The following is a 13,831-nucleotide window of genomic DNA, read 5'->3' as shown; positions in this document are numbered from 1 at the left end:
TCTAATTTACACCTAATCTGGATCAGGACCAAGAGGACTTGCATGCAGGGCTCCTGTGGGAAAAGTCCCTCCTCCATTCTGGACTAGGTCATGGATGCGCAGTGTTCCTGAAGGTGGGGTTCTTCTCAAGTAAGCCCCTGAGGGCAACGGTTTAAAGGACAATTAGACTTAATCACAAGCTTTCAACTTTCTGGTTTCAATTGAGTCCAGACACATAAATGCCAAAAATATCAAAGAGAAAAGGAAAGTCTCAGAATCTTTTTATTACTTTCTGAATAATATGACAGGAATGTTCCAGAAAAGCCATATCATCAGCAGTATTCACAATGAAAGCAATTAATTTCACCTTCAGGTTTATATGCTGATATTTTTATATTCACATATCAGGGTGAACTATGGTACTCAAAGTCATGGCCCAGTAAATTACAAGAGTTAGCCACACAAGGCTGTGATTCCGTTAGAAGACTGGCTGATGATTCTGTAAAATTTACCTCTCCAAAACTACTAGGCTCCTAGGACTACCATAATAAATTATCACAAACTGGGTGGCTTGAAACAATGGAAGTTTATTCTCTCTCAGTTCTGGAGGCCAGAAGTCCTAAATCAAGGTGTTGGCAGGACCACACTCCCTCTGAAGGCACTAAGGGAGGATCCTTCCTTGCCTCTTCTGGCTTCTGGTGGCTCCCAGCATTCCTTGGCTTGTGGCTGCATCACTCCAATCTCTGCCTCTGTCTTCACATGGCCTTCTCCTCCTTCTGTCTTCTCCTCTTCTGTCTCTTACAACACCACCTGCCACTGGATTTACGGCCCATCTGGATAATCCAGGATGATCTCATCCCAAGGTTCTTACCTAATCACATCTGCAATGACCTTTTTTTCATGTAAGGTCACATTCACAAGTTCCAGGGGCTAGGATGTGGACATATCTTTTGGGGGGGCCACAATTCAGCCCAATGTACAAAGTGTACTCTGGACTTCCAGGTCTTTACAAAACCTTAAGTACTTGAAAATAGCCCATATTTTCTTCCATGCTTTAACGCTAATATAAAGAAGAGTGAGGAGATGCTTCTTCCTTCTGCTTTATATACCATCGGGAAGACAGCTGACACAGGCCTCAGAGGTGGATGTCAGGAGTCTGGTGCAAGTGTGCCCATGCCAACTGCACACGTGTAGGCAATTTTAAAAGCATGTTTTTCTAATTATACTGTTTACACTTGATTATACATACACAGCTGAAAAAGTCTAGTTTTCACATCACCTGCTTAGGCACAGTGACTGCGTTTTCAGAAGCAAAAATCTACAAATGCTTTTATGTAGATTCCAGAATAGAATGTTTTGGGGAAAACTATCCATGTTAAAAACAAAAAGCCCCATACTAGTTGTGGGATCTTGGGCAAGTTATTTATAATCATCCTGTGTTCCAGTTTTCCCATCTGTAAAATGGCATCATCATAAAAAGCCTACTTCACAGGGTTGTTATGAGGATTAAATAGGTTAGTATCTGTAAAGCATTTAAAACAATGCCTGGCACATTGTAAGGGCTATATAAGTTTTATCACATTGTTTTTAAAAGCCATAATTAGAAATCACAGTGAATATTGAAGAGATTCATTTACAAACACATTCAAAGCATGCACATCAATTGAAGTTCTTGATTATAAGCAACAGAGATGCAGACAAAATCTTTTAGGAAATGAATGGTTTGTAGAATAACTGGGAAGGGTCAAAAAATGGTTGGAGCCAAGGGAAACTGGGCAGCAGACTATGCAGCCACAAGGACCTAGAAGAAACATCACTGAACCATTCTGCCCAATCGATGCCGATTTAGAAAGCATAAGGTAAAAAGCATATACAAAAATAAACATTTTAAGTGGAGCTTTGGACTTGTCATTATCCACTGTGTTCTTAGAAATACCAGTAACATAAGTCCCTCTTTTTATCGGATAATAAGTATGTGATGGAAGGTTACTTACTGGAAGGTACTGGAGTATCTCAATTAAACTTAGCCAACAACAGCTCCTAAACTCCACGTCTTACAAATTTTCTCTCTGTTCTAGCTTGAAAATCTTGCAAAGAACTCAGATTTGCCCGGCTTGCACCCCTTTACTCAGATGCACACCCTAAACTAGTCAACTGTGGTGAGCAGAGAGTCATAACAAACCCCGGGGCTCCTGCCAGAGACACGGTTAGCAACGGAAACACAGCTACTCCAGAAGAGACTGCCAAGCAGACGTGGCACAGCTGAGCTGTACTCACTCACACTGTATCCATGTCGAATGCAGAGACTACCTCATGAAGGAAAACACGTCCCTATACATATGGAGTTCTAAGTGAGGCCAAGAGAGCGGAACGACATGAGTAGAAAAGACAGAAAACAGGGGAAGAGAGAAATAAGTAAAAGAGAAAAAACAAGGAACGCACAAAAATGTAACTAGTAATCACCTTCTACAGTGCAAATCACAAGAAAATAAGCCAATATTTGTTCTAAATTTATTTTTCTGGTAAACGAGGTAAAATAGAAAGTATAAAGACTTAGTCCAAATTCTAACAGGGCTGTCCGATGATCTGTGATGAACTGGATGCCAGTCCTGTAGGACTGAAGGTTCCTACATGCAAGACTAAATGATAACAGGCATGATTTATACAGAGGCAGGTAAAATTAATAGCTCATTTTAAAGTTTTCCCACATTAAGGGTTAAAATGAAAATGGTTTTCCAGCTCTCGGAAAAGATTCAGTTAAGCTTACAACGCCTTTTTTCAAAACACTGTGACAAACTGAAGTTTTTATGCAAAAGTGTATGGTGACATTTCTGAAGTATGTTTACCAGTTGGAGGGAGAGTTTAAGACAGGACTGTAATCAAGCGAGTGGGATTTTTGGCCTACTGCTATCTTCCTCCCTCCACGAGGCATATACCAAGTTCAGTTCCCAAAGTACTACAATAAATACACCTAGTTAACTTTGTTTGACCAAGCGTTTCTCAAATATATTTGGTCAGGGAACCCTTTTTATTATGACATCTATTTGTATCCTAAGGAACTCATGTTCTAAGGGACATCCTTTGAGAAATGCTGCTATGTCGCAAATAAATACTGAGATTCTAAGGGTGGTGAGTTGAGCAACAGCTGTGATCTGTTTTAGTGTCTCTAAGGAAACTAGTAAGTGAGACATATCTTCTCAAATGTTTTTTTTATAGAATGAGTATTGTGTGCAGAAATCCCACCCACCTTTCTTACAAATCACGCTGATGTAGAAATGGGAAAATGCTACAAGATAGTAATTACCACAGTACTGAAAACACATACCGTAACAATCCCACTGTAAAGCATTTTAGAGAGGATGAAGAGAATGTTGACATAAAAAGAGTAACTCTGAAAAGGTGAGCATTACCAAGTGTCTCTGGTCTCTTAAAGCAGTCCTCAGAACTGGCCCGAAGGGGTCCTCTCCAAATGACTGAGTTGACTCAGCTCACTCTCCTCAGGCCTCCTGAATAGACGGCGTCTGGCGGACACACGGGAGCTCAACCAGTCCTCCCCAGGAGAGCTGGAACCCTGCAGCATCTAGTGCCTGTCTTTAGGGACAATATTTGTGCAATCCTCCCCAACCCCAAGTCCTCCAGGGCCAGCTCCACCAGAAATTACATTTTTGATGGCACAGTTATGTATCAAAAGGTGGAGGAGCGAAGGGGTCCCCAGTCTACCATAACAAGGGTGTAAAGGTAGGGGCTCTGGGTGGACATATATGTTCCTAATATCCGACTTGGCTGAAATTTGGAATGAGTTTTTCGCTAGAATCAATATCATAAGTGATGAATAGATTAAATGTAGTTCAACTCTATCATTGTTAAATCATTTTGAGGGGATTATTGTAAGAATATGCTACCATTTATAACATTATTTCCCTAAAAAGTGAAAAAGCATTTTGTGTTCTAAATACTGCACACTAAATACAATACAGAGAATTAAAACACTGGTAAATTGTGGATAGGCTGCAGTTAGTTTCCTAAATCCTTAGAGTTTCCTCCAAGACTTATTCATGGTTCACGCAACACACTATGGCTTTTTTGTTGTTTGATATTTTCTTACCCTGATATGCTCACTTGAATTTTTATAGCAATTCCTAATCTAAATGATGTTACTCAGCAAATGTCTTAAGTCTTGATTTGGAAATCTGGTATTCATAGTTAGAATGAAAAAGCAAATTAAACAGAAATACATTTTACATAAATCTTATTTATTTTTTCTCTGCTATTCAATATAAAAATATGCACTGCAAAACACTTTAGGAGAGTTGATGAACTGTGTAACAGAAAAGGCCTGTCCAGCAAACTCTGCTCTGAGGTGAGTCTCGGGGGCCCAGTTGCAGGGAGCGCGGAGAGCCTGCGGCTGCAGGCGCATGCTCCTGCTTTGTAAACTCACACTGACTCAAAACAGTATTAAGAAAAAGTCATACTTCAAACAGCAAAATAAAGGTAGAGCACTGACACCTTTTACAAAGTCGTAATAAAATATTCATTCATTCTCTGCTTGAAAATCCAGGAAAAGATGAAAGGCAAACCAGATAGAAAAGGAGTTAAATGGTAAGTGTTTATAAAGTCAGTTTTCTCTGACTTTTGAAAAAACTGATTAAAAATCCTTTGAGGCAACGTGAAAGCTCCTGCATTCTCTACCTGCCAACGTCACCATCTGCTATAGCAGCTCCTTACTTGTCCACCCAGATTTTACACTACAGCCCGAGGCATGAGCTCTCACAGGGACATCAGTGCTTTCTTCTTGGTACTATAATGCTTCTGCTCGTACGCCATGAAGTACTGTCACAAATATGTTGTAATTATACTTCATCATGAACAGAAATTAAGAAAGCACATTTTGCCAAACTGATTTTTTGTCTTCTAAGTTGTATTTGTTCACTCACCTGCCAATTTGAAAAATCTAGTAATTTGGAGAAGGCTTCCTCATCATGATGTGAATTGGTAATGCTATAACTTAATTCAAAAGCAATTATCTTTTAAAAACAGGACTCAGACCAGCAAAGCTTAGCTTCAGCCAAAATCTGCTAGCACACCATGGGCAAAAGGCCAACTCTACAGTGAGATGTAAAGGTCACTTTAAGAAACATCCAAATAAAAATTACAACAAATTTTGTCCATTAGAATTAATTTACGAATGGAAATCTAAATTTAATGAGAGGACTTTAAGACCTTTGGACTAGAATCTCACAATCAGATAGAAAAGCAATTTTAACATTGATTCTTATGATATTAGAAAGTTTAACCACTGATTTAAAGAATTCTGTTGAAACAAATCATAATAAAAGCTATGGTGGCAACAGATATTGAGTCTACAATTAAAAACTAATCCTTTAGGGGCCGGCCCGGTGGCGTAGTAGCTAAGTTCGTGCACTCCACTTCGGTGGCCCGTGGTCCACAGGTTTGGATCCCACATGCGGATCTAGCACCAGTCGTCAAGCCACGCTGTGGTGGCATCCTACATAAAATAGAAGAAGATTGGCACAGATGTCAGCTCAGGGCCAATCTTCCTCAGAAAACAACACAAAAAATCAAAAACTAATCCCGTAAATTTTTTCCCATGAACAAGACACAAATACTAAACATTTTCTACTTTTCTATCTCTAGAAATTCCATGACAATCCAGAAGTGAAAAAAAATGAAGTTCAAACCTGTATCTAGCTGGTTGACTGTGAAAACCCTGACACAGCACTACGAAGCATAAGACAGCACTGTTGCATACTGAAGAAAAATGACAACAATTGAAAACATTGCTTTCGACTGAAGCTTTACTAAATTTGAAATAATACATCCTGATTGTCTTTTTAGTGTTATTGTTTAGTAGTCAGAACTACTTGCAACACCAGGGCTGAGAGCTGATAAATATTTATGGTGCCACTTGGTGACTTCCTTCAAGTTCAGCCATAGCATTGATTTTGGATGTGGTCAGTCCTGTCCCCACAGGAGCACATGCTCCTTTGCATGTCTGGGCAGCTGTAGAGCTGGGGACCAGATTGTTACAGGTGCTCTGCAGCATCAGTGGGAAGAGCTGCCAGCTAATGGAAAAAAATGAAAATGGAGAATGCTTTCTTATGCTTTCCCACAGATATAATCACAATTTCACACATGCAAAACCTAAAGAAAATGGAAGCTCCTTTATTTCAGATAACCTGTAAATTCAGAATTCCACATATAATTTTCTTCACAGGAGCATAACGTACTGTGCATCAATATCCATCTTCCTATGGAATCCTTGATAAGATTTTAGTTTACAAGGAGAAGGCGAAACGAGATCCAGAGGCTGAATGACGGCTTCAGCACCATCATATGAGATGGCTTTTGGGTTTGCCACACAGTGTGAGTTTCTTTGTCGTGAGCAGCTGTGCCAGGCCATTGAGAAAGACCAGAACCATGGTCATAGACATGACAATCACGTAGTGGCTGATGCTACAGAAGGAGAAAAAGAAATATGTTACAGGCAGAAAGAACATGTATAAGGAAAAGGAGAAGATTCCTCCAAATAATGTTTTAAAATGTATATATAAAATACACAGAATCACAAAGGATCCCAATGATGTGGAAATAGATATCAAAATGTCAAAAAAACAAATTTGTTACAGAAGTAGTGATGAACGTAAATAACTTTTTGAGATATCTCCAACAACTATAATATGTTATGAAAATATCTGATTGATATTAGCAGTGCCTGTGTCTTTGTCACCAATAGAAACTCAATTTCAAAATCTAGCTTTTAGAAAAATAAAGATAATTTTCCCCCTTCAAGTCTTGGACCCTCTGAATAATATCCACGGACTCCCCAGGATGTTCCCAGGTTAAGTGTTCTGACGTTTCAGAGCATGCCATCCGATGCTTTGACATAAGATAGAAGCACTGTGACAAAACGACTAACCACAAAGAAAGAAAAATGTTCGCCAAACTCAAATTCAGTGAAGTGAAATTTTAGTCAAGGAATCTGAACAAAGGAAAAAGGACACATCTCTTTACTAATCTCAAAGTCAAAGCTATTGTCTCTCAGACTTTTGGAAAAAGAAGAATAATGAATACTATTAAAATTACTCAGTTATCAGTTCTCATCCATCAGCAATAGGAAATGTGCAGTTTTTCTTTCTAAACACAGTTATTGTACTGTCTACACAGCTATGGCTTGATGATAAATTTATAAGTATGGGAAGAAACTTAGGATACAGATCTGACAAATTTACAGTAAAGCAGAGGCTTCATCAGTGGTACCAGCACAGTATCGCCCAAGTTAAGCTACAGTGCAGACGGGCAAGTGGTCTATTTACACTGCCTATCAGAGCCACGTTGAACCATCTGACTTTGCAATAGGTTCGCACATTTTACATCCTTCGGCAAAAGTGGGGGGACGTTTTAGCAGGCCTATAACCAGGCTGGCTTCGTGAAGGGAGGCCATATTTTCTCCCTCTTCCTCTCCTCTACCCCCCAGCAAACAGGAGTCATGGCGTTGGTTACAGAAGCTCCTACCCCGAAATGGCCCACAGGACAAGCCCCAGGGAACTTGCCTCAGGACATCTGGCAAGGCGACTGTTGGGTGCACTTAAACAGTCCGTCACCTAGAAGGACAGGGAGACTAAGGGACAAGTCTCCCTCCCACCTTCTCAGTAACTCCAGTCCAACAGGTGGGCAGCCCCCAAATGCCAGACTGCTTCTCCCAGGCCAAGCTAAGCAGAGCTTCCACGTGCTGCCAGGTCTTCGCCCCCAGGCAAGGCCTCCCCAAGGCCAGGAGAGAAGGGCCTTCTACTCGGCTCAGGCCTTTGGTTTTGGTATTGTTACAGCTTTCAAGTGAGAAACTCCACTTGTAAAGTTTTATAGTTTGATAAGATTTTCCTTGGAAAGGCACTGGTTAGGACATTCTTATTTAGAATCTTTCTCTAGGTTCACCTTATAAAGTCAATTTGAAATAGAAAAAGAACAGCTGATTAATTAAAAAAACAAGAATTAGAACTAGCTATGTTAGAAATCTCGTTCTGGTCTAGGGTAGGCTCCTGACGTAAAAAGGAAAACAATAAAATCAGATCCTTAATTGCTAAGCAAATATTAACACTAAAGTAAGATTTGTGAAACTTTTGTTTGTTTTCACTGTATACATAATGCAACAGGATATTGGACCAGGGATTTTTTTCTACTTAAATTTATGTGCATGTGTTTGTACATTTTTTTAACCCTGAACGAATATGATATAGAGCTTACCTACCATTTAATTATGTAGATGTTACAAGTTACAAAGCCACTTCCCAACTTTACTAGCTACAGAGGAAATAAATCACTGATCATTATTTTAAAATGAAAATAATGATCAAAAGACTAGATTTATTTATCATCCTATCAAGTTTTGCTGGGAACAGAATTATCTAGATATTGATTTTAACAGAATTCTCTTGAAAAACATGCCAAAATAGACAAGCTTATGTTACTAAAATTAGGTGAGCCATGCTGACATTTGATCACACACAGAATTGGGTAATTGGCTGACTGATCTTGCTTTAAACATCTTCCAAAGCAAGGCAACTCAAGTTTATCCCTTCTCAGCAGATGACTTTGCTAATTTTATTGAGAAAATACTGACAGAGCAATCCTAAAAGAGAACTTCTTCTCGCCCCGAACCTACTAAGGTACCCATATCTGTGTCCACATTTCCTCCTGCACCTGATGTTGTCTACAACAAACTCCTCCACTTCTGTTGTGGATCCCATTTCAACTTTGCTACCAAAGGACTTTACTTTTGCAACTATCCCTGTCCTATATGGCCAATTTCTCCCCCTCTAACGTGAGCATCTCTTTCACCACACAGATGCGTAATTTCTCTCATCCTAAAAACAAATGAAAAACTCTCCCAAGATCCCATGGCTCCCTCCACCACCATCCAAATTTAAGGCATTTTAAATTTGGCATGTCCAAAACCCAGCTCTTAATTTCCTATATCCTTCTTCATCAAACTCCCACCTCCCAGAGCCTTCTCCATCTCTAGAAATGGTGTTACCATTCACTTAGTCACTCAAGATAAAAAACCTAGGGGTCACCCTTGATTCCTATCTTTTGTTCTCCCAGCACATCTAATCCATCAACAAATTCTATTCACCTCTTTCAAAACATTTTCAAATCCGGCCTCTCGTCACCATTTTGAATTGCTACCCTAGTCCAAGCTGCCATCATCTCTAGCTTAGGATACTCCAACGGCCTCTGAATCAGTCTTCCCTTTCTCTCTCTTGATCCCTACAATATGTTCTCCACACCATGGTCAAAGTGTTGTTTCAAAACGTAAAGCATATCAAATCACTTCCCTGCTCAAGAGCCTAATGCTTCACCTTACACTTGGAATAAATTCCTAATTCCTTGCAATGACCTTCAACCATAAGTGATACCAACTGTCTGTCTTTCTGAACTCTCTCCCTAGCATGTTTCCCCTCACACCATTCTAGTTACAGTAACCTTCATGCTTTCAAAAGTATTTACTGACATGGGGAAATAATTATTATAGAAAGTCAATTTTAAAACAAAACAAAATCCTGTATATGTTCGCACATAAATTAAGGCTAAAAGGATATACATCAACATGTTGAACAGTGTTTATCTCTGAGACACTGAATTATGGGTGACTTCTTATTTTTTCTATATGCTTTCAGTATTTTCTAAAATAAGCTAGTGACAAACTTCTTATTTTCTATAAGTTTGATATAATTTAATATGATGTTTACAAATTATGGTAGGATTAGCCATAGAACTCTTAGGCTGAGATCATATTTACCACAGAAACTTCAACTCTATTCAGTGTCTGTTTCTCACAGGACATTTCAAAATCTGCACTGGTTCCTGAGATCAAAATCCTCAATCCAACAAGCTGCATACAATGGTGATGACTTCTTCATGTTGTAAGAATGTTTACTCTCCAACCCGGGGACTAAAGTTTGGCGTCAGAGATGAGATGAGTGAGTGAGTACAAACCGCCCAATCTAGGTCTTGAGGATCAAATCCAGTAAAACTCAATCTGAGTTTGGGTTCCATGGGAGACCAGACAAGGAGGTCAGGAGTCAGGTAGATAAAGGAAAGCCATGAGGACTGTAAAAGATGACACTATGGAAAGGATAAACAAAAGATGGCATATCCATACAAAGGAACACTATTCAGCAATGAAAAGGAACAAGGTATTGATAGATGCTACAACATAAATGGATGCAAAAACATTAGGCCATGTGGAATGCCAGATGCAAGAGACTACTTATTGTATGATTGCATTCATTGAAACGTCCAGAATAGGCAAATCTGTAGAGACAGAAAGCAGATTAGTAGTTGCCTGGGATTGAGTATGGGAATGGGGATAGGTTGTAATCACTCTGGGGGAATTTTTTGGGTGATGGAAATATTCAAAAACTAGAATGTGGTGAAGGTTGCACAACTCTATAAATTAGCTTAAAATCACTGAAGTGATTTAAAACCTTAAAATGAATGAATTTTATGATATGTAAATTATACTTCAATAAAGTGGTAAAAAAGAAGAAAGAAAAGATTACATTCTAGCAGACTTTTGTTTGTTAAATTTTGCTATCACTTTTAGGCCTTTTATCACTTTTAATATTTTAAGTTACCTTAAAATATGAAATATAACTTGATCTCTTAACAAAGTAAGTTTTGTAAAACCAGTAGGTGAGCCATCCTCAAACTTACTGAAAGTCTATTTATAAAAGACAGAGATCACATATCTCCTTACAACGGCCTGAAATTACTGACTCTTGGCTCATTTAAGCTAATGTTATTGGCAAGGAACGGTTGTGAAGTTCATCTCCATGCAGTTGAGCCACAAGGCATTTAGCCTGTGATATTTTCCATCAATCGAGTCTTGGTGTCATCTCAGCATAGCAGAGTTAAAGGAGCATCAAATTTCAACTTGAAATGAGTTCGGCTGTTCCCATCTTCCCCCTATGACTATCTGACATCACTTAAAACAGCTATTCTCAAGGTGTACATGTGTGACGGTAGAGAGGGGCAGGGTCTGTGTGTGGAAGGGAACACAGAACCACCAGGCAGGCCTTTCAACCTGTGCAACGGGTGATACAAAGTTGATTGTACTTCTCCTCAGGGTAAGGGACAATAGAAGCAGGTTATATCTGTCAGATGCACTGGGAAGGAAAAAGATTGAGGATCACCGATTTCAATAAAGCTTAGTATTCATTGTAAGAGTAAAGATATTTTATGGCACTTATTCATTACATTTAGAAAGGTACTAAAATATTACTGAACATAATCATAAGTTTTCATTATATAAAAAGAGAAAAGACATTTTAGTTGTCATTTGTATTTTAATAAGGTATAACAATAGTGCACGTAGGAAACAAAGTCCAAATGAACATCATTATCAAACCAAACCACAGTGCAAAGTGATGATGCTGACTCTGTTCACCTCATATCAAATACATTTAGAACATAAATTTACATATATGTTTTATGGTTATGAAAATTACCTCAAAGGCATTTTTTCTGTAGTTTAAAAAAATGCACTTCTTTCAGTTCGCCATATAAAAGGTGGTACTCTGTAAAGTTTATGACCTGCTGTGGATGAAGATACAGTGTAAAAGATCAAAAGAAGAAAATACTAAATTACAGCTCTGTCAGCCCAACTCAGTTCTGTGGCCTGGGCAGGATATTTTTCACAGGGCTGTTAAAGGAACACCTGAGGCCATGAATTTCTCCAGGGACCCACTGAACTTACACCGCAGTTTCGGCTGATTATGCTGACTGGAGCGTGTTCCTTCAAGAGTCTCAGTTTAATTCTGGTAAAATCTGCTGTGAAGATGCATTTAAACATTAGACTATGCCCATAAACAGACACACCGTCTCCTGCCCCAGTAATGCAATCTCTATTGTTAAAGAAACCTGAAAATGAACAGCTGAGGAATCTCTCAAACCTATTTTGAAAACCCACTGCAGGCACCACGATGACACTATAAAGATAACAGATACACGCCAGCCTCCATGCATGGGGTGGGCTAGCTCCCACTCCTCTAAAATTCTGGGACAGATTCTCACCATTTCTGCACTCACAAAGCAATAAAACAGCAAGGACAAAAAGATAACACTCCTTTCCTGTGAATAATGGGCATGGAATGGCTGAAGTTATTAACTGCGTTACTAATACAAAGGAGTTTAGAAATAAAATTTGTCACAAAGGGAACCACTGCAGGAGCACAGCTCAAATAACCCCAGTTCCCACTCGGGGAACTCGACAGAGAGATTAACAGTATCTGCAACATCACAAGAAACAGCTCAGCTTTTCAAATATACATTCACATAGGAATAATTAGAAAATCAAAACTTAAAAGCAACATTCTCACAAATAAGAAGCCGGAAAAAGTAGAATAATGAAGTTTTGATATGTGAACCCTACTAAATGGTGCTTTAGTTCTGAATCTTGAAGGATGTTTTCCCCCATTATCCAAGCCTTTTCCTGGCAATCAATTAGACGCTTATGAAGATGCATGAACCACTCCTGCCCATTAGCCCTGTACCACATGGTTCACTGCGGCAGTATGTGCCATTACTGCCGTAAAGGATACAAAGAGATTTTCGAATTCTGACTTACCGACAAGTGCAGCAGCAGCAACAAAAGCCTCACCTTGCAGCATCAATCGGGGCAATTTCATTTAGAAAGCCTAATTTCACTAACTTAGATTTCATTTTCTTTCTCTATTCCAGCCCCTTCACCCTCTACCCTCCCCTCTGCAACCATCTTCCTTTCTTAAGTGGGCATATGATACAACAAAAGACAAGACAGACAGAGCAGAGCAAGGAGATATTTCAGCAGGAACGACCAGGAGAGTATGTGGGGAATTTCTGTAGGATAGGCCCATGCCCGCAGCTGAAGAAGAGAACTGAGCTCTGAAATCCCTATATACCTGCCTTCAAGAAGCCTCTCCAAGCGGGCACCCCATCTAACCTACGGGACTTGGCTCTGTGAAGATGAAGCACTGAGACAGATAAACTGAGGGTTCACACAACTTATTAACTGGCCATGTCTCTCTCGTCTTCCCATCCATCTGGGATTTTTAATGCTGTATAGATGCGGGTGTAATGATTACAAGAGGCACAAACCAGGACTGTTTCAGGTAAATCTGGACATAGAGTCACTGTATGCACAGGGCAGCTCCCATTACAAAAAATACTATTACCACAAAATATTTCTACAGAATAGCCTTTACCCTAGAGGGCATTAATTAATTATATAACATTTTAATATGTATCATAAATCAATTATAGTACTGAAACATGGAGTAACATCCTTTTCTTATGGCCCATGCTGTAGAGTGGGGGTCATCAAAGCATTCTCAGCCCCCAAACGCTAATGCACTATTCTGTTTCCCTTGGTTTGAATGATGCTCACTCTTTGTTTTCTGCCTCTGTAGTCTCTCTTTTTGCTTTTATTTTTTGCTCTGATGAACGCTTTATTCCCATGATGGTTGTGCAAAGGAATGCAAGGAATAGGGCCGGAGGTACCACACAAGTGCCAAGAAAAACCTCATGCTAGATGTTAAATGAAAATTTTGCAATGGGTCAAAGCCGCTTTTAAAAACAATCAAACAAGCACAAGTAACAAAAATAAAAATAGATAAAGTGGACTATATCAAAATCAAAAACTTCTGTGCATCAAAGGACACAATCAACAGAGTGAAAAGGCAACCTACAGAATGAGACAAAATATTTGCAAATCATATATCTGATAAAGGGTTAATATCCAAGATATACGAAGAACTCCTACAACTCAACAATAAAAAAAGCAATAACTTCACTTAAA

General features: G+C 39.2%; 1 protein-coding gene across 11 annotated transcripts in view; it reads right to left on the bottom strand.

The window, feature by feature from the left end:
* PIGN (phosphatidylinositol glycan anchor biosynthesis class N) overlaps positions 1–13,831 on the bottom strand; it is a 183,897-nt gene that overhangs the window by 50,269 nt on the left and 119,797 nt on the right. For 5 of the 11 annotated variants that reach the window (XM_046672266.1, XM_046672275.1, XM_046672267.1 and 2 more), the window contains one exon: positions 6,143–6,453. The exons of 1 other annotated variant lie outside the window; for it this stretch is intronic. In XM_046672266.1, the coding sequence (XP_046528222.1) occupies positions 6,330–6,453 (124 nt within the window). In that variant the 3' untranslated portion in view covers positions 6,143–6,329. 5 more of the 11 variants (XR_006890180.1, XM_046672269.1, XM_046672274.1 and 2 more) reach the window with 5 other exon arrangements.

The sequence above is a fragment of the Equus quagga genome, chromosome 9, assembly GCF_021613505.1.
Source record: "Equus quagga isolate Etosha38 chromosome 9, UCLA_HA_Equagga_1.0, whole genome shotgun sequence".
Classification (NCBI taxonomy): domain Eukaryota; kingdom Metazoa; phylum Chordata; class Mammalia; order Perissodactyla; family Equidae; genus Equus; species Equus quagga.
Note: the sequence above shows the minus strand (reverse complement) of the source record. Positions and strands in the feature narration are given on the sequence as shown.